The sequence below is a fragment of the Vanacampus margaritifer genome, chromosome 5 (assembly GCF_051991255.1).
Source record: "Vanacampus margaritifer isolate UIUO_Vmar chromosome 5, RoL_Vmar_1.0, whole genome shotgun sequence".
NCBI classification, from domain to species: domain Eukaryota; kingdom Metazoa; phylum Chordata; class Actinopteri; order Syngnathiformes; family Syngnathidae; genus Vanacampus; species Vanacampus margaritifer.
Genome location: NC_135436.1, coordinates 25,094,197 through 25,117,564, shown reverse-complemented (window position 1 = coordinate 25,117,564; position 23,368 = coordinate 25,094,197). Strand labels below are relative to the sequence as shown.

At 41.5% G+C, this 23,368-nt stretch overlaps 2 protein-coding genes across 2 annotated transcripts; both read left to right on the top strand.

Moving 5' to 3' along the window:
* The first annotated feature begins 555 nt into the window (after positions 1–555).
* Positions 556–20,067, top strand: samd4b (sterile alpha motif domain containing 4B). The gene is made up of 14 exons (XM_077566053.1): positions 556–843; positions 2,972–3,117; positions 3,258–3,463; positions 5,025–5,501; positions 5,580–5,816; positions 5,888–5,997; positions 7,433–7,519; positions 8,315–8,582; positions 10,261–10,346; positions 12,149–12,264; positions 12,383–12,581; positions 12,718–12,844; positions 15,200–15,283; positions 15,384–20,067. Coding segments are annotated over exons 2-14 (2,028 nt in total). The 5' UTR covers positions 556–843; positions 2,972–3,115; the 3' UTR covers positions 15,413–20,067.
* Positions 20,068–20,524: 457 nt separating this feature from the next.
* On the top strand, positions 20,525–23,110 carry socs9 (suppressor of cytokine signaling 9). Its single transcript, XM_077566952.1, has 2 exons — positions 20,525–20,654; positions 21,377–23,110. The coding sequence occupies exon 2, from the start codon at positions 21,383–21,385 to the stop codon at positions 22,889–22,891; it is 1,509 nt and encodes a 502-aa protein (XP_077423078.1). The 5' UTR covers positions 20,525–20,654; positions 21,377–21,382; the 3' UTR covers positions 22,892–23,110.
* Positions 23,111–23,368: the final 258 nt, after the last annotated feature.

The window sequence follows — 23,368 nt, the reverse complement described above, 5'->3', positions numbered from 1 at the left end:
TCACAGGGTGCTTTAAAATATAGACATTGTAATACGTTGTATTAGCAAGCATGCATGATTAAATTGGCACCGCCACCGGTCATGTCTTGACATCTTGAAATAATCCAAATTAAATGTTACAATTGTAAACATATTGACATTTTCAATCAATCAGACTGCTTACCTTTAAAGAGACAGCAAAGCACGCAGAGCAACGGAACAATGCAAGTGCATGTAATGGAATTAATCACGCCCATCTTCTCCGATCATCCGTTGTTGAAGTCCTGGTACATTTTTTGTTTTTTAAACTGTAGTAGTTTTGTATTGAATTAATCAAAATTGTAATACAGTATTATTTTGTTAACTCTTCAACAAACAAAAAACAATTAAAAAAATCAATGAGGAGCCTGTTTTTTCCCCTGTTTAGTCTTCAGATTTATGTTCACTGAACTAAGGTAGATTAATAGTTTATTTATTTGTTTAAAAAAAATCACATTGCTTGCAGTTTGACAACATTGCGTAATGTCCAGACGTATGACGTCAGACGCATGACGTTCGCTTACGTCAAACGGAAACTCCAAAAAAATCGATGTACATTTCTCACCAGGCGTTCACTCTTGTATTATAAACACATTTTTATTTTGGTGTACATACATTCTTTGCTTCGTCGGATCCATAGTGGGAATATCTTTCTCATGGACACCACTACGACGGAGGATCGGAATGTACGCCTCTCGCAGCTAAGGCAACATTATTGCTAGCAAAACTTGCTAAGCTACGAGGCTAGCGGATAGCCTCCGAGCGCTAAGCTATGCGTTAGCGCGTTAGCCGCAGCTCGCTAAAAGCACCGACGAACCGACAAAGGTAAACAACTTTGTGTCTCCTCCGTGCATGTTCGTGTAATAACACCGGGGCCGCCTCGGTGAACTTATTTGACGTGGCCCTGTTGTCGTTGAAGTGTAATGAGGGAGCAGCAACAGCGTCAACGAAAAACAATACAAATCCACCCCATCACTAGCAAGGCCGACTTTGCTAGCGCTGGCTAGCTCATTGCTGCTGTCGGCGTCGTGTACAAGTCGCTTTTTACTCTCCGGTGATTATTCCCGGGAACACCGTGCTGACCAAAAGCCGCTAAGGGTGTGTTGATCTCGGTTAAATAGCTCTTAATGTTACAAGTGCTACAATTTGTAGTGATGGTTGAGTTTTTGACATGCTACATTACTCTTGCCGGTCACCCTGTTGTATGTAATGCAATGCAATGTAATGTATATGTGGACACACTTTTGATTCAGTAATCTGTGTTCTATATGTGTGTATCAAGACAAAAATGTAATGTTTCTATAAAAGTACTGGCACCACGACACCGCCCATTTGATAACTTAAAAATAAATAAAATATAATTGTGATGCCCCCCCAATATTGCGATTGTGATTAAATATGTATATATTTGATATATATTTGTTCAAGGTCCATTAATTAATAAACACAAGCAATAAATAAAACTGCATATTTTTTTATTTAATAGGTTACGCAGTGGTTATTTTGCCGTGACCGGCAACTCGCCATCTGACGTTATTTTGCCCTGATTTGGAGGAGAACTACAAATACAAATTATGTGCCAGTAAATGTGTATAAGCTAGTGACTAGTAGTGGTCGCTGCTTTATTCTTTCGTGTCACAGGTTCAAATACCGCTCTGTACCTTTTTATTTATTTTTTAATTAAAATAAGTATTTTTTTTTATCATCTTTACAATTAATCTTTACACGATCAGGATTTTTCAGCTCATCAGCGAGTTTGAAAGAAATCAACAACTAACCGATCACCAATTATAATACGTATAATTGATGGCAATGCATGTAAAAAAAAAAAAATAATTCAACCCCAAGAATTCAAAAAAACTGATCAACATTGAATATAACATGAAATGTCTTATTTCCTGGAGCCGATTGAAAACATCATTGATCAATTAGGTAAATTAAGACACCGCAGCCGATCACAGATTTTGCATAAAATACGAAATGTCGGCCGACTCGATCCAGCCGATCAGTTCGTCGTAAACTCTATTTACAATTTCTTGTGGCCAGTCTAAAGTTGTAAACCAGTCGTTCTGTTTCACATCTTCATTGAAGAATTGAACAGTTATGCAGTTGAACAATTTCGGTGTAGCTTGTGACAATTCTGCAGACATGAAACATAAAATTACTGGACTGAAATTGCTCTAACGGCCACTGCTAGAATCGGGAGCCAGTTAATCTAGAAGCCGGTTAAACCGTAACACAACAGCCTGTATCACGCTAAAATAACCTATTCACGGCCAACTTACTGTTATCATAGTAAAATAGCACGGCAGGCTAGTTCTGGCGATTGACCAATCAGAGCAGTTCATGGCAAAATGATGCCAGCAGGAAAGTAACCGGTCACAGCAAAAGCCTCTAGGTTAGGCTTGTGCTAAAAATAAAGGCAAATGAGCTATTTATCAACTTCTTTTGCAGTTGTTAACTTAACACTTTGACTTGTAGTCTTTTAAGTGTTCATGACGACAACTTATCAAAATTCTACCAAACAAGTGTGGCGTAAAAATAAGTCAGTAAGTCCATGAATAAAATGTACATAACACGATGAAGCAGACTGACCATAATAAAATGTGAACAATTGTTTAGATTTTTTTCTTCTTCTCCAAATTGCAGTGTTTTTGATGTAAACTTGTACTTGATACAATATGACTAAGTAAATCAGGTATGTGCCTATGAGTGTTCATTTTGCTTCACTGTGCTGTTCTAAAAATGAAACCCAAGCGGACACCTTGGAACAAAGCCTTGACAACAACCCACTTAAAGTACATGGGCTGTATTCTATGGCATCTGGACAAGGAGTTAATATTTTATAAAGTGCTGGCATCAATGGCACTGCCTGAAGGACTTGATTCAAATCTCAAAATGTCCATGACACTTAAAATGCTAACATTCCTTCCTATGTTCTTCTTTCTTAAAGCAACCAATGTGAACCCGAGCATGCAAGAGTGACTCAACAATCTATTTGGATTCCTCCTGTCCGGATCACTTTACAAGGAATTCCCCGAACAGTCCACACGTCGAGCTGTCAACATTTGGCGTTATGTTTTGCTGCACCTGAACCATGTGAGGGTCTCCGCGTTTGCGTCTGGGGAAAAGACCGACCCTGTCTGTCCCTGAAAATTGTGCTTCCCCACCCCGCCGCCCCCCTCCCTCTTCCCCCTTACCCCCCGTCCACACGTTCCCCATCTCCTCACCTAAAAAAGGAGGCACGCCATGATGTTCAGAGACCAGGTCGGTATCCTCACGGACTGGTTCAAGGGCTGGAACGAGTGCGAACAGACGGTGGCGCTGTTGTCCCTCCTCAAGAGGGTGTCCCGCACCCAGGCTCGTTTTTTACACATATGCCTTGAACACTGGTTGGCGGACTGCACTGAGATTCACATCTTGGAAGCGGAGGCCAACAATGCAGGTAGATGAACATGTATTTCCGTAGTGGTATACGGTGGAACCTCTGAGGTGGACCACAGTTCGTTGTAGGGTGCTGGTGACCCCCCCAGTTCGATTTTTTTTTAACAAGGTATGCGCTGTAGTGCAGTTCACTTTTTGCCGCTTGTGCATTGCAAATGTTTTTGTACTTATTTTGCAGGGATTATTTTTCCGCACCGACTTTTACTGTAAGACCACATAACAATAAGATGGAACAAGGAGGAAAGAATCTATTAAAGATGGAGAATGCTCAAAGTTTGGGGTCATTTCACACTTTAAGTGCAATGTGCCTTTAGCAAAGTACACAACTACACGTCTACGGTAAATAACCTTGTTAAAGCTGCCTAATGCAGAAAATTGAATTTGGAGTCGCTGCTGCCATGTGTGGCCAAGAAATGAAACTGCACACTCCCTTCTCACGTACACAATCCAGGCTCCCCCCCCCCCCCCCCAGTGTTTTATTATCCCGGCGGCCCACCAGATAAATGATACAGGCATGTAATTCGTCGTCTTCAAGCTCAGCGGCGCAAAGTAATACTTACTGTGTTTGTCTGAAGCGGCTAAAAGTAATGTTTTTTGATGGAGATGTTGAAAAATATTTTCTGGTATAACTCATTTATGAGCGTGGTAACCACCATCAGTGGCAAAAAAAAAAAATCCTATTTAAAGTTAAACTGCCCTAATAAACTAACCACCAGAGGGTGCTAGAACTGCACAAATGGAACAGATGTGCTGCTTTTAATATCGCGACACAAAGACGGTGATATTTTAATGTCACGATATTGACGTTATCGTTATATCCCTACAGCAGATGGCCTCAATTTACATAGTAGCTACCAATTTAGCCACTAAACAGCTCGACAATATTCTCATTTGCTGACTATCATGTCACTCAACAGGTCAGGCACACACACTAAATGTGTAGAACTTAAAGTAACACTGGTTGTCACACCCAATTAAGTGGGGCGGAAATCCTTCTCCGCATTTGACCCATCCTCTGAGGGAACGGTGAGCAGCAGGGATTGAGCTCGGGAATCATATGGTGATCTAACCCCCCCAAATTCCAACTGAGTGCCAAGAGGGCAAATGGGTCCCATTTTTACAGTCTTTGGTATGACCCGGGCAGGAACTGAACCCACGACCTCCCAGTCTCAGGGCGGACACCTCAAGGCCACTGAGCTGGTGAACATGAAGATGGCGACCTCAAGTGGACAAAGTAATATTTTCAACTAACACTCACGTTATTTGATGTTTGTGCTTTAAAATAGATATTAATAGTAAATATAGATAAATAGGAAATAAAAAAGGTGGTCACTACTTTGCGGATTCAGTCTATCGCCGGAAAAACTGTCACTTGCAAACATATAATTGCAATACAGGTCATGTGTGATGGCTGCCCATTATTTGGGGGAAGTGCGCAAAAAATAGACAAAGGAAAAATCACTTGAAGGTCTCTCGGCATCTTTGGAGGTTCCCCTGTATATCCAAATTGTTGTTTGAACATACTAAAGAACCGTCACTGATTGAATGCCGTGTGTCCTCAGCCATAGTCAACCAGTGGCACCAGGAGCCCAAGGAGAAAGTGGTGTCCTTGCTCTTGTCCCATCTGCCTTTGCTGCAGCCACGCAACAGCGAGGCCAAATGTGAGTACATGAAGCTGCTGCAGAAGGTGTTGAGTCACACCATTGAGAGTAGCTTGTTTGTGGAGGAGAGCAGACAGCTACTGTCCTACGCGCTCATCCACCCCGCCACCACGCTGGACGACCGCACGTCTCTGGCTATGTGGCTCAACCACCTGGAGGAACACCTATCGGGCGGCTACGCGCCGTCCACACGGGCGCCCCCCAGCCCGTACCACCCGCGCCAGGGCTCGGACGAGTGGCCCAGCTCGGCCGAGGCCCTGGAGCCCGGCCACGCCTGGCACGACAAGTCCCCCTCGTCCAGCACGTCTCCTGCAGGGCAGAACGGCCACATGGCTTTTCCGGGCGGATTGTCCTCTCCTGTCAACAGCAATAACACAGGTTTATTTTTAGATCAAAACTGCAAATAACAGAGAATATTTATTATTCATTTGATTTTTCTACAAACCTTATTCGCAGGACTGGGCGGGCAGATGCAGCCCAGCCCCCTGAAGAAGTCCGGCGTCCCCTCCAGTCCCCAGGCGTGTGGCTCCGAGTGGCTCAGTCAGGACGACACGGGGTGCCGGCAGAACTTCCTCCCGACGGACCACGCGCCGCTCTCCCCGCAGAGCAGCGTGGCGTCCTCGGGGAGCGAGCAGACAGAAGAGCAGGGCTCGGCACGCAACACCTTCCAGGAGGACGGCAGCGGCATGAAAGGTCAGAGGATGGACGCTGTCGTGTGCGAGGCTACGTTGAGCTCAAATGACCATGTCATTTTTTTGTTGCAGATGTTCCCGCATGGTTGAAAAGTCTCCGCCTTCATAAATACGCATCGCTTTTTTCCCAAATGACCTACGAGGAAATGATGATTCTCACGGAGCATCATCTGGAATCTCAGGTTTGTAACAAAGACCTGATTTTGATTACAATGGAATCCCAAAATTTGGTCAGCCATTAAGTCGCACAGTGTGAAAACGCAGACCAAAAACTTGCAAGATTTAAATAAATGTCACGAGACTTCTGCACATCTTAGTGAAGATGAAAGGATTTTCTCCAGCAATGCGATTTGCTTATTCTTTTCCTTCTTCTATTTTGACTCAAAGTAAGCACTATTCAAGTATGGTCATGTTTGAACTTTTAGGGGTAGTATAAGCTCAAGGATGAGTTTGAGGGTTGTAATTGCCTATTGATGCCACAAGATGGTGGCAAAGTACCTAAAACAGAGGACCATAAAACATCAACACCGTGCATCTAGCATATATATCGTGAACCCATGTTACTGAAACAACTGCGTTCAGTAGTTAAATTATTTAACACAAACAAATCACAATCACATGGGTTAGGATTGTTGAAAACTTTTAATTATCCAAATGCAAAATTAGGGATAGGCCAATAATCGGCTGATATTGAGCATTTTGACGAATATCGGTTTTGGCCTTTTAAAAAAATCTGACGACCGAAAAAAGGTAAAGCTAAAACTTTTTTATTCTCAGGGAACTGTTAATGTACATTTTTAGTTAACTTTATAGGAGATGCTGCTGACTCTAGGAACCTTCTGAACCTTTTGTTTTTGTTCGACATTAAAACAAAGAAATGTAAATGTTTACGATTTCAGGTTTATTTTAATTTTGGAAATAACAGCTATGGTATTTACTTCTTTAAGTTTCCATTTAACTTTTTAAGACGGACTGATTACCTTGGGTTCTCCCTCAACTTTTAAGAAAAAAATTCTTTAAAGAAATTTAAAATGAAGTATATTGTCTAAGATTAAAAAGAAAATTATACATTCTGAAAATAAGCATGAATGCTTTAAGACATTACAACAAAGTCAAGATAAGCATTTGTATTTAACAAAAAAAATGCTGCCAATATATATATATATTTTTACTGAAAATGAATATCGGCTTCAAATATCGGCCTCCTTGACTACTAATAATCGGCATCAGTATCGTCCCTGAAAAAACATCTCTAATGCAAATGCTGGCGACCAGTTCATGTTTTGAATAATGATGGGATCAGCCCCAGATCACTCGTGGCCCTAATAAAGACGAGCTATAGAAACTGTATAGATGGACGTATTCCTCCTGTCTCATCAGCGGTAAACACTTGTGTCCTTAAAGCTGATGATAATACATCACCTTTCAATGAGGCGTGAAATTAAACAATGTACCCCGCTGGTCACATGTAGCGACGACACGATTGTTGTCCCTACCCCTTGGCTTTAATAAAACAGATGGTGATTATGTTTTGTTATGTAGTAACAGTATAGATGGTTGAGGCAAGAAATGACACGTCTGCCTTACGCACACTCTTGTTGTCTCCTTCCTCTTTAGAACGTCACCAAGGGAGCGCGGCATAAAATTGCCTTGAGCATCCAAAAACTGCGTGAGCGGCAGAGTGTCCTCAAGTCTTTGGAAAAGGTAATTTACACAACATGTTTTGTTGAATTTATTTTATTTTATTTTTTTATTTTTTTCCTGGAGAGCTCAGTATTGTTCATTCGGTAATTTTACCGATTTGACATGTCATCAATTAATTTTATTTTCTGGGACCAATGTGTATGTAGTAGGGGTGTCAGGCGATTAAAATGTGTAATCGTAATTAATTGCATGACTTCAATAGTTAAGTCACGATTGATCACAAATTTTATATCTGTTTTAAATGTACAATAAAGTTTTCATACTCGTTGACATAAAAGTGGAAACAAAAATGTTCAACTAATAGATATATGGCTGCATCTTTTAGTCATTAATACAGTAATTTTATAATTCATAAAATTGAGTTTTAATTAAAAAGATGTACCGTTCTGTAAAAAAAGTGTAATATTGATTTGTGTTGAGGTCATTTTTCTGCCACTAGATGGCATAATAGATTTTGTAAGATGTTGGTGACAACGCAGTGAATTTTTCTTTTTATATTAAGAGCTAGCTAATCTTTAACATTAAGTAAGTTGTGAAATTCTGCACAATTTTCAGATTGCAAGACACAACTTGACCCCAGTCTCCACAAATATATGCATTATTATTAAACTTATTACTGTTCAACTTTGCCATGGACTGCCATGTCTGCTTTGTGCCAAGTGGAATTCCCCCACTAATTTTGACACCCCTTGTATGTCGTAATTATTTTTTCCAAAGTATTGTTTTTTTTGGCTGGTTGGATTTAATTGACTTCTCGGACTCTTCTCAGCTACTAATGTACTCGCGCGTTTGCAGGACATTTTGGAAGGCGGAAATCTGCGCAACGCTCTGCAGGAGCTGCAGCAGATCATCATCACGCCCATCAAGGCCTACAGCACGTTGACGCAGACCCCGCAGGAGCCCGCCAACGCGCCCCCAGATGCCACCAAATCGGCGGCGGATAAGGAAGCCACCCCCGAGGGATTTCATTCCCACAGCACCCCGGCCTGCGATGGAGACTCCTCGGCGACGCCCATCTCGGACGGTGACATTGCCGGACAGTTCACCCGAGTCATGGGGAAAGGTAAGAGACACCTGTTTGGTTTTACTTCCTGTACGGTGCTTAACGACTTTACTTGCTTTAAATATACATCACTTTGTTTCTCTTATGGAGAAGCTCTTTCACCCAAATTATATTTTTAATGCTAAAATACAGTTTAAAGCGATTTTCTTGAACTTGTTCAAAATTTCTGTGTGACATGAAAATCTTGTTTGACCTTGAACCTTCACCACCTCAGTGCAATAGGTGCTTTATAAATCTTTGACAGCTTTCTTACCTTGCTTATAAGTCACAAGCTTCGTTACACAAAATAAAAAAAAATGTACAGACGCTCCCCAACTTACGAACGAGTTACGTTCCGAGCGATCGTTCGTAAGGTGAATTTGTTCGTAAGTTGCTTCAGTGCTATATTTTGTATTCTAATTTATGTTTAAAGAGAATACGTACAGTACTGTACTGCTTATGTTAGAGAGAGAGAGAGAGACACTCACACAGTATGTACATGTACGTAATAAGATAAATAAAATGAAGTTAAACTTACTTTTTGGAAGATGTACTCGATGCTTAAGGAGATGATGGAGGAGGAGGAAGAGGAGGTTTTTATATCATGAGAGGTTCTTCGTCGTCGCTGGAATGGGCTTCAAAAGTTACTTCCTCCTCCGTAACTTCAATGTAGGAAGAAGTTGAGGGTCGAGGAGAAGAAGATGAGGGTTGATGAGTATCTTCCTTGGAGGATTTACTAGAAACTGGCCGAAAGAAGCGATCTAACGACGATTGCACAGTTTTCTTCTTTTTTCATCATAAATGATGCGGTAGCACTGTATGGCATCATTCAATTGATTTGCAACCTTTGTGCAACGTTCAATATTTGGGTCTTGCTGCTCGAAGAGTGCGATGGCTTTATCTATGAGCGACAGGCGTTTCTTCTTCTTCTTCCTCCTCGACACGTTGCTGAGCCTCCAATACTGGGTGAGCTCTCACAGCGCCAAGCGTCGGTATTAGTGGCGGAAAGAAGCACTACTCGGAAAAAGGCGCGCATACAAAATCTAACTTACAGCATCTCTTTCCGAACATTTTTCGACATACTGTACGCGCAGACATGTTCGTATGTACCGTTGTTCGTAACTCGAATGTTCGTCAGTAGGGGAGCGTCTGTATATATGCACACCGAGAAACAAACACGGCGATGCTCATGACGTTCTACCAGTTGCGTTCGTCAGCTGCGTGGCCTCATCTTCTCACCTGATAGAAAGGAAGCAAAGACTCGTTGCCATGACAACTCCATTCGAGCCTTCTAATAAGATGTTGATTAGCCTTCTGCGCTGATCACCGCAGTATAACGCGTGACTGACACTTGTTAGTCAGTTCTATTTTCGTTCATCTTCATAATTCAACACTTAAGGCGTCCCGATGTGAATTTCCATTGAGTTCTGCATCTCATGTTCCACCCAATAATGGAACGAGACCCCGGGTGCTGCTCTCATTTCTCATTCAAATGAAGATATTCATTTTTCTAGCATTTGTTTAATGCAGGAATTAGTGTCTTCCTGTGGATATTGTCGACGATGTCTCAGAACCTAACTGAATGGAAGTACACTAAAGTGCTTCCTCCAGTTGAATGTATTATATAATCATTTATTAAAAGTCCTTGTCAGCGTTCTGTGCTCATTCCACATGAACAGGCTCACTTCTTTTGTTCCAGTGTGCACGCAGCTGCTCGTGTCCAGGCCAGATGAGGAGAATATCAGCTGCTACCTCCAGCTCATTGAGAAGTGTTTAATACATGAGGTGAGTGTGTGTACCTGATGCCTTTTCAGCAAATAGTGTGCAGGTGCAAAGGTGTGTTTATTGACTTTACTGCAGATGAGGTGGAGACCTTTAACTCTTTGACTGCCAAAAACGTTAAATAACGTTTAGTAAAATCCTATGGAGGAGTGCCAAAGACGTTAAAAGACGTTTTTTTCACAACAGAGGGGAAACTAACCATTTTCTATTGTTGATTACTGAAAAACGGAATAAGGTAAAAACAAACTTTTTTTTTCTGATGAAAGATGAGAGTCCAATCTTTCATTTGGTAGTATGTGTGTTGTTTTGTCAAATTGTTACACTGTTGAATGTAAACAAACGTATTTTGCTATCAAAAAACACTTTTTCATTGTTGGTGGTAGTGTTTTACAGAAGTAAAGCACTGTTTAGGTGTTTGTGGCATCCTTCATGGGAAAAAAAGGTGTCAAATTCACTAGAGTGCATGAAATAATATCGTTTCACAAAAAGCTTGATTTCTCCGTATTTTGTTTCAAAACAGAGCATTTGGGTGAAACTAACCATTTTCTATTGTTGATTACTGAAAAACGGAATAAGGTAGAAACAAACTTTTTTTTCTGATGAAAGATGAGAGTCCAATCTTTCATTTGGTAGTATGTGTGTTTCCATAGTCCAAACACAACATTTTCTGTGGACCTTGAAAGATCAGTCAAAAATGCTTAAATCGGCTGGCACCCACGGCATCCCTTTTCTGAAAACGTCTGGCAGTCAAAGAGTTAACAACGTGAGATGTAAATTACGGGAATTTAAAACTGTGGCGCAAAGAACCGAGGCAAACATATAATGGATGATCGTCTTTAATACAGCACAGGGAACTCATTTACGACATCCTGTTTTGGGGAGCAACATGAGTTGCTTACTCTGTCAATGTCTCGATTAAGAATTCCCCATAGGCAATAGGCAAGCCACACCCACTTTCTTCCAAACGAACCGTGCAATCAAATTAGTTTGATGACTGTGACGTATTCTTCGCGAGCAAGTCCATCCTCAACAATCAAAATGGCCGATGGGAGAAACGATTATTTTGCCTGCGCCCACAAGTTGCTTTTCTGACATCTCATCTGCTCTTTGCTGATTGGTTCATTCCACTGTCTGTTTGCTCACATTTGCCCCGCCTCAGAAATGTGCTTGATGAGGGGAGTTTCCAGGCCGGAGGCAGTTATTTGTTTTTCAAATACAGTGGAGCCTCGATTTAACAGACACATTGCGCGATCTGTCATAATATTGTTTGGTACTTTTTTGTTGCCTGAACATTTCCAGTACAGTGTAAAAACATTGTGAATCGATATAAAAACTGTTTTTCCCCCGCTGGGGGAAGGATAATGGCGTGCATGGGGTATGATGTTAGTGCTTCTTTTTTGCACCTCCATTACTATTAGATGCCATAAATAAGGGATTTGCAAAAAAACAACTGTGTACTGTACCAAAAATAACATGTTCAAAATACGAGCACATGGCCAGCACCTGTGTTAAAAAAAAAACATATGAATAGGAAGACGCTCATGTAGAGTAGTATCGCCGATGCTAAGCTAATGCCCATGCTTTCCATTACCTTTGACGGGACATGCACTGCTTTTGATGGGAAAGTCTCCCCTGCCAACATGGCTGCCATATTTGCACTCTTTTTAGCTTGCTAATGTGACTCTTGTTTATTTATGACATGAGGGCAGCGCAAGCCGGAAACGTGAGCAATCTCTGTTGACAATCACAAACAAATTGAACTCCTCAAAATAAGATGTTTAAAGTTTGACGTTGGTACTTTTCAGGCTTTCTCAGAAACCCACAAAAAACGTCTGGTTTCGTGGAAGCAGCAAGTCCTCAAACTCCTCCGCCTGGTCCCTCGGAAAGCCATGCTGGACATGCCCGTGTACCGACAGAAAGGGTGAGCTGAGCACACCCTCCACTCTTAGCCGCCATTTGATGTGAAGTACTTTCAGCGGAATCAAAATGGAGTTCTCCTGGTTTATTTTCTTTCACCCTGTGGTCTGTTCCTGCTCCAGCTGGGCCTACGGGTCCAACTCCCTCCCCACAGCGGGCTCTGTGAGCGGAGGCGTGGGCCGGCGGGGCCAGAGGCAGTTTCAGATAACCCCCCGTGGACTCCAGGCGGGGCGCATCGGACTCCTGAGTCCCGGCGGAATCGGCGGCGTCTCTCCTCGCCACACGCTCACTACCCCCGCACTGGCAGGCCAGGGTCGTCAAGTCAGTACAGCCGGGGCAATGTGCTACCTGTCGTTTTCTTCCGCTTTAACCATCATCGCAGCTTCGGCGACTGAGTCGAATGACAGCCGACTAATGTTGACTCATCAGGGTTTTTTTGTGTTTTTTTTTTTTTTAGAGCCTGTGGTTTGCCAACCCCGGGGGCAGTAACAGCATGCCAAGTCAAAGTCGCAGCTCTGTGCAGCGGACCCACTCGCTTCCTGTCCACACCTCCCCGCAAACCATGCTCATGTTCCAGCAGCAAGGTACTCTATCAACCCTCTCCCATCCACCCTCGACATTCTGTACTGTCTAATACGGCTGGACGATTATGGAAAAAAATAGTCATCACCGTTATTTTGATAGAGAGTGAAATCACGAATAATAAAACGATTATTCATTTATTGAAATGTTTATATTTTTTTAACTACTAAAAATCGATTACTTAAAACTATGATCGTAGCCTTACGCCCATTCATCCCTTCACGTTGAACACGTTATTTTTGAACACTGTTCTTTTGGTCAAGTATAACATAATGTTATAAACATAAATTATGAAATTCAAGCCTCTTGCATTTTCATTCTTCATTTTAAAACAAGCATTACATTACCTTCTATTGTATTTATTCACAAATTCAAAATTCCATGAATCCTTGAACTCCGCTTTAAATATGACTTAAAGGGAATGCGAGAAGTTAAATTACTAAGAAAGTAAAATAAGAATACTAGTATACAGTGCACTGAATTAGCAATTGAAAACAAATTCTGGGTGTTTCTGCGCATTTTGGCCTCCAAGGGGCAGTGTGGTGCCGTGCATCCATGGTGTACAGTGTACACTGTACACAGTTACAATGAGAACAAAAGAAAGTTGTGATTGAATTCTATTAAAATAACTTGTTTTTTCACAAATTGGGAACAATTTGTGCCTTTCAGTAGTGTTATCTTACATGTGGGTATGCGTTTCCACAGCATTTGTGTGTGAATATTCGTTATTTAAAGGAAAAACACTCCCCAAGTTTACTTGCATTAGCAATAGCGCTAGGCTCGTGATGGGCTTGCTACAAGCAACATGGTGCATTCAAGTTACTTTCACAACGTAGGGAACTTGTAAACTTGTAATCGTTTTTTCTTCTTTGATTAATCATCCAGCCATACTGTAATATATAATATCGGTATTTTTTTACACACTCACCTTTAAAAGGGAATCTGCTTATTTTCTCACGACATCCTATGTTTATCACTCTTCTCATAAAATAAACATTATTTTGCACAGCAATCACGAAAACAAATCTGTCTACTGCCAGCCAGTAGTAGCATCTGTCCTCCTTTTGTGTGGAAATGAAAAAGGTATACTGTGTATTTCAATGAGTAGGCGGGAAGCAGCCACAAACGTTTTTACAGGCGAGGCTGTGTCGCGGAAAAGGTCAGCGTTGACTCTGTTGGATCACGACAGGGCCATTAGAAGAGAAAATCTGCAACACGGCATCTGGCATAGGAGAGCTTGTGTGCGCCTTGCAGAATGTGCCAGATTGTTTACAGCCACATGCTGCTCGCCTTGTCTTGTTATTGTGTCTCTGGCACAGAGGCAGCGTGTCGCTCTGTTGCTAAAATACCACCAATGACTTCTTGTTTTTTTGTCTTGTAATGCTACAACTTTATTCTCCAAGATTAAGAATTTTTTCTTTCTGAAACGTTAAATTTAAATATAGGACAAATTTAGCCTTGTTTCCCCTATTAACTCATTTGCTCCCAAAAACGTATACAAACGTTCTATGTTAAATATTGCCATGATCCTAAAAGCACATTTATTTGTTTTTTGTTATGCTAGAACATTTAGAAGGCTTTGATGCAGCCTCTGACCTGAAGAGGTGGCTTAAAACAATGGTAATTATTACAAAAAATGGCCAGCAGGTGGCAGCAGAGTATAAGAGGTCAACCAGATCCATGTTGCAACAAGCTCTTTTCCCCACTGTTTTAAACAGTTTTTACAGGTGAGGCTGTGTAATAATAATAAAAATTACTATATCCTAATGTTAATTGCTGCAAAACGGAAACTGATAGAAATATCTCCAGTCTTTATTTTGTTAGGTTCCATGTTTTTATAGCAATAGAACACAATATCCTGTGGGCCTTGCAAAACCAGTCAAAATCAAGTAAAACAGCCGGGAGCGAAGGGGATTGCTTCATTGAAAATGGCTGGGAATGAATGAGTTAATCCTTTATCCTCGTAAAATGACAGAATTATCTTTTATTATGGCTTTCTTTTAGTAAAATATACAGCTTTCCTCCTGAAATTACACATTGTTCTTGTCAAATGTAGAATTATACCTTTATTCTCATATAGTTTACTTATTTTGTTTTAAAACCATAAATTTAGTTTCTTAAAACAGTATCATTAACCATTTTCTAAAAAAAATTGCAGCTTTATTTTCCTAAAAGTTTAAAATCAATTCTCTTATTTCTATGACTTTATCCATTTTTTTTTTTTGTCAGCGTCGCCAATGAAACTCCTTCCTACAACTCCATTTGGAGATGATGAAATAAAAAATGTGGTGCCAGTAATCCCACAGCAATTTAACGCCAAATTCTGTTGGCCCCTCTCCCTTTTCTTTCATTATTAGATTGCCAAGTTCCAGGCGCTGACCTGGAGATCAACCCAACGCTGGAGTCGCTGTGCCTCAGTATGACAGAGCACGCCTTAGGGGGTGAGTGTCCTTCATCGCTTTCACGCTAGCCTTACACCCCCCCCCAAAAAAAAGAGTGGTGAGGGTAAAATGTGTTGACACGTTCTCATCCCCACGACAGATGGAACTGACCGGACATCGACGATATGAAAAGAAGACAAAAGAGAGAAAAAAGAAGTTCCTCATCACCCAGCACAAAGATTACGTACGCTCGAGCAAACCAGGCAAAGCAGTCACTACATAATGACAAAAAAACTGTGTATATGTTCTCTAATATTTTTGTACTTTATTATATACATCTAAGTTTATTATTAAAAAAGTGGAATACAGAAAATTATTATATTGCAGGACAGGGAGGAAGGTTGACGCCCGTGTCACTTGCAGGACGGTGACATGGCGCGATTGCGAGAAAGAGAAAAGGATCGGTGCTGTCTTTCAAAACGGCCCTTTATGAGTTCCCCTTCTTTTCCTTATTCCCCACAGACCTGCGCCGCCTCGCGTGTAGATCGGCCAGATGTAAGGCACTTTTATACAAACGGCACTAGACTGTAATTGGCTTAAGAAGACCCCGAAAGTCGTCTGAAAAGGTTCCCCGCCCCTCGTTTAAATGGCGACTATAGCCGCCTTGCTGTCCTCCGCGGGTAACCGAGAGGACGAGCTTGCGACTTCACAGCGGGCCTCGCCTTTTATTTCAAGCGTTCCACCCTAAAGACTCTTCCTCGCCACTAAAGCCAAAGAGAAGGGTTGTTCGCTCGATGGCTCACCCGGGAAGGATTCCTTGCGGACACGATGGTTTAACTTTAAAAAGCGGTCGGAGAACGCTCGACCGCGCTTTGTCTCCGTTATATCTAGCTCTCTTTTTTTCTTTTCTTTTAACTCCCTACTGGCGTCAATGATGATGAATTATCGCCGAGGAGCGAGGGCCGGCACAAGAGCTGATTCGAAACGCGGTGTTCCATTTGTGGCGACGGCATAACACCAATTTGTACCAAACTAACTACCAGAGGTGGCAAATCCAGATCCAGAAGGTAAAAACCCTGCCACAGTTTGGCTTTAGCCCCTCGTTCTGGCTAGCTAGCTCCCTAGCTAGCTCGCCGGGTGCTTGTTTACCTGCTAGCTAGCTAGCTAGCACGAGCGGCTAAAGCCAAACTGTGGCAGGGTTTTTACTTTCTAGACCTGGATTTGCCATCTCTGCTAACTACACAAAATTGTTGTATCAAAACACTTGCAGGCCATAAATATAAAACAATCTAATGCAAAAACAGTAAGTACAGCGATAACTGAGTAGCGACGTATTGTTACGCGGCGGGAAAAAAAAATTGCAACATCAAAACATTGCTCTAACATTCGCATATACTGTACATAAACAAAACTGATTGAGAATCACTAAAGTCACTTACACTCTTGACAATTGGCCCCGAAAAATAAATAAAATTGACCCGTGGACGCACTTCGGCACCCCGAGTGCACCCTCTATCCTCACACGTGACGATTTGATGACTCATGCGTTTTCAAGGTGCTCCAAGATGTCCGTATTTTTCCATTAGTGTCTGTGTTTCAGTAAACCCTCGACATTATCGTGTGGTATCAGTGTTGAATTGTTTTTAAAAATAATAATATTAATAATGATGAATAAATGAACAAAAGAAGCGGTCTTCAAAACCCCCGGCGTCTGTCTTGGAATGTGGCAGAGCGGAGGTGCATGTACGTTTGAATATGGTCTCTCTTTTGGCTCACTTTGTTTGTTGGGTTGCTTCGTAAGGCAGGGGTAATAAGTCTTCAAGTTTTTATTTTTGCCGGCTGCGCCCGTGGTCAAAAGGCAAAGTTATGGTCATACAGTGGAACCTCCAAAGCGGACTTCCAAGTTGCTCTCCAGTAATTTCAAGTTTTCCTACAGGAAATAATGTTAAGTGAATGAACAAGTTCCAAAGTCAAACTGAAAGTTTGAAAATTATTACTCACTATGAACTACTAGTGATTATATCATTAAATGTTTTCCACAGATGAAAACAGCTCACAGGTGTTTAACTACAGCCCGGACGATCTGGATTTGTTTTTTTGGGAGGGAAATTCTGATTTAACGATTACTTAAAAAAAAAAAAATAGTATATCGTCGCTGCTATGTGAAAAACACTTATGTCCATTTTACATTTTTACTTTTTTGGGGATGTCTGCATTCAGTTTCATTCCAAAAACATGAAAATGTAAAGAAAAAAAAAAGACAAAAATGGACACAAGTGAAATAGGCAAATAACAAAAGATTTAATGGTTGTTAAAACCTTCACATTTGGTGGACTATTTATACACTCCATTAAAACCTCACGTTACTGTCAGATGGCTCATTTAGATAATCGTAAATAGTTGATAGCTATGCTTTCAGCTACATATTTTTCATATTCAATTTCAACTGGACACGTTCCTATGTCGCAGAGCTAACTAATATAACCAATTTGAAATTCAAATTTTGTCATTAACTCATTCACAGCCATTGACGGCTATAGACGTCAAAAATTCATTTGAACTATTGTTATTAATTTGACACTTTTTCCACTTTTGTTAATAAGAGTATGAAAACTTAAAAAACATCTTTTTTATTGTACATTTAGAACAGATATAAAATTAATTATAAAAAAATAAAAATGTAATTGCCTGATGCCCCTAATTTTTAATGATCTTTTCTTTTTTAAATCGCGTCAACCGATTAAAATGTTCTTAATTGTAATAAATCGCATGACTTCACTAGTTAACTCACGATTAATCACACATTTTATATCTGTTCTAAATGTACAATAAGAAAAAATCTAGTTTTTCACACTCTTGTTAACAAAAGTGGATATATATTTTTTTAAACTAATAGAAATAGTTAAAAAGAATTTTTGACGTCTATAACCGTCAATAGCAGTGAATGAGTTAATTTGACTTTGGAGATTCCACTGTATACACAAACCTGATTTTTTTCCCAACTCTCCCTTGATATGGATAACTTATGCTTACTTTTTATAATCGCATGTTTTTTTTTTTTTGCCACACTAATACAGCACTGTTGTAGATAAAAGGACGACATGGTGAGCGGACATCTTGCAACTAAAGTTGTGTGTATGCGCGCGCGCGCGTGTGTGTGTAACGCCTGTTTACATCTTTCTAAGATAATGCCCATGTCATGTGGGAAAAAAACAAAACCCCTTTTTTTTGTGTTTCTGTGGATCCTTTACATGTTGGCTTCATGATGTCGAGTTATATTGCAGTCATGGTTTTCTTCAGAGCAGGCTCTTGGATACATCTGACTTACTGAGAAAAAAAAAAAAAAAAAGCATCACGCTCGTGCCCGACAAGGACCTCAACACAGTCAGCTGACATTTTTGGGACTTGTGTTACATATAGCTCGGATTGTCCTTTTCAGAAGCGGCGTGCTGCAGTAGGGTACGGTACGGTGGATGTGCATCATGACGCTGCAGCGGGGCATGACGACGCTTTTCTGAGCCACGCTTGATGAGTAATCTGTCAAACACTACACAACAATACAAGGCCAAGGAGTACTCCCATGTTTACATTCCAGTGATGCACTTCCAAGCTGTGTGTTTCTGCGCTAGGACAGGGCTGGGGAACCTTGGGCCTGTTGCTCATACTACGCATAAAAACTTGAGGATTTGGGCTTTCAGGTTCAGGATGAATCTAAAATTGCACTGTTACCTTTAACTTAATGTGACTGCTCAGCATTTTACCACTTTTTGGTTTTTAACTTAGGATATATTCTTGTTGGAAATTTGCTTTCAACTCTTTGTTAGAAAACAGCAAGCTGTGCAAAAAGTCCTGAAATGAACAGTTGGATTTTTTCTTTCAAAAGTTCATAGCAGGTTAAATGAAGTCATTTTTGCGTCATCCTGAAATTTCACCCAAAAGCCGATTAACTTTTTGTGAGTAGCATACATGCTAAACATTAACTCATTCACTGCCATTGACAGCTATAGACGTCAAAAATTCTTTTGAACTATTTCTATTAGTTTTACATTTTTTCCCACTTTTGTTAACAAAAATATGCAAACCTCGATTTTTTCTTGTATTAGAACAGATATAACATTTGTGATTAATCGTGAGTTAACTAGTGAAGTCCTGCGATTAGTTACGTTTAAAAATTGTAATCGCCCGACGCCCCTAATTTTTAATGTTAAAAAAAAAATAAAAAATCTAAACATTTTTTTTTAAAGACAAGATTATTAAAAATTAAGGGCATCGGGCGATTAAAATTTGTAATCGTAATTAATCGCATGAGTTAACTCACGATTAATCACAAATTTTATATCTGTTCTAAATGTACAAAAAAAAATCTAGGTTCTCATACAACAAAACAAACAAAAATTGAAAAAAAAGTTAAGCTAATAAAAATAATTTAAATGAATTTTTGACGTCTATAGCTGTCAATGGCAGTGAATGAGTTAATCGGCTCATATTTGACCATGAATTTAGGATGGGCCCCAGAGGTCTCAAATGGTTCCCTCATCCCTGCTCTAGTGTTTACAGTCACATTGAGATCATCAATGTCGCTGCCAAGCTTGATTGATGAATTGAACACAACCGAGCTGTTGATTTTGTCTTAACACAATTTATATTTCATTCTAAAGACTTCCCAGACATTTTCTAATGTTTTATGAAATCCTGTGCATCCTGTGCTTGCTTTAGTTTTGTTGTCGTATTTTATTATTATTTTTTTTAAACTGTTAAGTCCTATTTGTGAATGGTCTGAAGTGCAGCATCCGTCGGATCATTGGCAGTCCAAATAAAGAGGTTCAGTTCTTTTTGCAACAGAATCATTGGTTTGTTTTGTTGTCTTGACTTGGATCCACATTGCATATTTAAGCTATTAATACAGCAAAAACTAAAATAAGCCAGAGGGAATTTTAAACAAAATCATAAAATAAAAAAAACAACAAACAAAAACGAACATGAAGCAGTACTAATAGTTTCTTGTTGGTAGAATTTAGTATTTATGTAATTGTTTGTTTTCCATTTCAAGATATAAAAACAGAGGTTTTGAATGACTAACTTTGGATTGATGTATATGGAATTTCGCTAAAATATTAAATTTATAGACTTTATGTATTATTATTATTTTGCAAACAGACAACACGACTATCAACATCAAAAGACAATCAATACAACATCAATATAATTGAAACAAATACTCAAGATAACATGAACAAATACAGATCAAAATAAATACAGTAACTAGTTTTTTCCCCTTCATTTTTAGTCGTACTACGTTTACGTCATTGAAAGTACTTCCGGGTTGCGCGGCTTCAATGTTTGTGAGCTAGCCACCTTTTGGCACCGTTATTAATTTACCCAAGATGAAGCCAAAGTCCTCTTAGTGCTGAATTTAATACGACCAGCAAAGGTACGTTCACACATTACGCTCTAATACGCCAACGCTTTTTGTTGTTGTTGTATTATTATTTTTTAATCGATGAGCGTGTCGTGCTAGCAAATAGCTTCCTGGCCACTCACGGGACATTACGTTAGCCTTAGCTCAGATATGTTTGAAATTTTACCGTAACGATTGCTTTGTGTGGTTTCTACTTTTTCAATTTAGGAAGTGTGCTTATATAGCTTATAACACGTCAGAGCAAAGATAAGAATTGAACAATTTTAATTAGAGTAACTCATCCAGGCTTCATGCTATTTTATACAGTAAGGTTGAAAAAGGGCAGAAACTTGAAATATTCAAAGTTGGACTTTTACCTAAGGGAATTATTTAGAACCTGAATCTATTTTATATACCGTTTTTCCAGTTCAGTGTGCTGGAGCCTATCCCAGTTGACCTTGGGCGAGAGGCATCAGACCAATCAGACCGATGGACAATATCAGGAAGCCGGAATAGTCCATGAAAATTCCACGCAAAAAGGCTTGAGACAATATTTAAAATGAGTACATCAGGGGGGAGGAAAGAAAAATCACAAATACTGTAGATTACTTTTTCAAAATGGTTGAGCCCTGCACTTACTTCCCATGTAACGTGACCAACTTTGAAAGCTCACAGAAGTTTCTAAGTTGTGCTAATTCGTACTACTGTACTAATAATGTTGTGATCTGAGTCAGACTGTTTTTTTCTTGTCCTAGTTCACAATGTCACTACCAGAGGAGTCAGGGGCTCGTCGAAAAGAGCGCGAAAAGGGAGCGAGGCCCAAGGTGCGGCTGAGTCGTTCAGAGGAGAGACGAGGCACTGGCGGAGGGCACAAAGTTCCTCAGGGCAGGTGGAAAGGCTTCACCGCACACGAACCGGCAGCCGAGCGGCCTGTAAGTGACGGCTTTGAGTATGGGGACTTTTTAAAAGAGTTGGAGGGCAGGGACCAGTCCACAGGCAGCTCGTCCTCCTCCCAGAGAGCGGCATGCCGATGTCACGGTAAGGAAGCCTCAGAAGAGGCGACGTCCAGTCTGGCTTTGGGAGCAGAGTCGGCGGTCAGCGAAGGCAGCAGCAGTCGCACGCTCCGGCAAAAAATCCAAGACGCAGTGGGGCAGTGCTTCCCCATGAAGACGCACAGCGTGGCGAGCGCGCCGTCGCTCCCACAGGTGTTGTCCCTGTCGGCAGGTTGCGCATCATCCAGGCGGAAGATCCACCTGAGCGAGCTGATGTTGGACAGCTGCCCGTTCGCGGCGGGGTCGGAGCTGGCTCAGAAGTGGCATCTCATAAAGCAGCACACGGCGCTGGACTCGGCCGCCAACGGCCTGGTGGACGACGTGGACGACCGGCTGAGGGAGCGGCGGCGCATCAGCATCGAGCACGGCGTGGAGCCGCCGGCCAACGCTGAGATCCACACTCTGGAGTTGACGTCCCAGGCTGGCGCCGCGCTCCACAGGCGGCGCGGCCCCAAGCTGGCGCATGCTGCGGCGGATGCGGCCGGAGCTGAGCAGAAGCAGCTTCTCCTCCAGCGGCAGCACCAGCTCCTTTTGCAGAGCTGTTTGGACACTCTCGATGAGGTGGTGGCGTCCTCTTGCTCCTCCTCCTTCTCCTCCTCCTCCTCCTCTTCCTCCTGCGACGTTAGAGCCGCCCTTCTGGACGAGCCGGAATCGACCCCGAGAGCCAGACCTCCCCACGCCGCCCCGCACGTCCACACTCAGATCGACTACATCCACTGTTTGGTCCCCGACCTTCTGCAGATCACCAACCTGCCTTGCTACTGGGGCGTCATGGACCGCTACGAGGCGGAGGGTCACCTGGACGGCAAGCCCGAGGGCACCTTCCTGTTGCGAGACTCGGCCCAGGAGGACTACCTGTTCTCGGTCAGCTTCCGCCGCTACGGCCGCTCGCTGCACGCCCGCGTGGACCAGTGGAACCACAACTTCAGCTTCGACGTGCGAGACCACAGCGTCTTCCACGCGCCCACCGTCACGGCCCTGGTGGAGCACTACAAGGACCCCAGCTCGTGCATGTTCTTCGAGCCGCTGCTGTCCTTCCCCATGCACCGCACGCAGCCCTTCAGCCTGCAGAGGCTGTGCCGCGCCGTCGTCAGCAGCCGCACCACCTACGACGGCATCAACGCGCTGCCCGTGCCCAACGCCTTGAAGAAGCAGCTCAAAGAGTATCACTACAAGCAGAGGGTACACATTCACAGGCTGGACACGTGGTGGGAATGACCGTCGACGATGACAGCTCGCCAGACTGGACTTAATTTATTGGACTGGATATCTTGCTGCTGTGTACATCCTAAATACACTGACAAGACCGTATGTAAGCCTACTGGTTATTTCTGCGATATTAAACCTACTGAATTTATATACATCTGTGCTGTAAGGAGCTTTGCTGATAATATGTTTAAAAATCAAATTTAAAAAATAAATAAAATTTGGACTGGATATCAATTCTAATTTCCTCAATCGATTTGATTTCACGTTTGATTCACTTCACTTTAATCCGACATTGATTAATTATTTACCATCAATTCTTAATTAAATATAAATAAAAACTCCACAAACAAACTCCAAATTTAATTTTGTAGAAGCATTAACTGGTTAAATGATTTAGTTTATTAATGAAAGTAACACGTTATAATCACAAACAGACATCAGCAAGGATGCGATAACATTTTTTTTATAATTCTAATTCAATAATTT

Excerpts from the sequence above, each read along its gene's own strand:
- samd4b (XM_077566053.1), top strand. Across the intron at positions 5,502-5,579 it reads TGTCAACAGCAATAACACAG|GACTGGGCGGGCAGATGCAG; the intron begins GTTTATTTTTAG and ends CCTTATTCGCAG. Across the intron at positions 5,817-5,887 it reads GGACGGCAGCGGCATGAAAG|ATGTTCCCGCATGGTTGAAA; the intron begins GTCAGAGGATGG and ends TTTTTGTTGCAG.
- socs9 (XM_077566952.1), top strand. The coding sequence starts at position 21,383 with ATGTCACTACCAGAGGAGTCAGGGGCTCGTCGAAAAGAGCGCGAAAAG.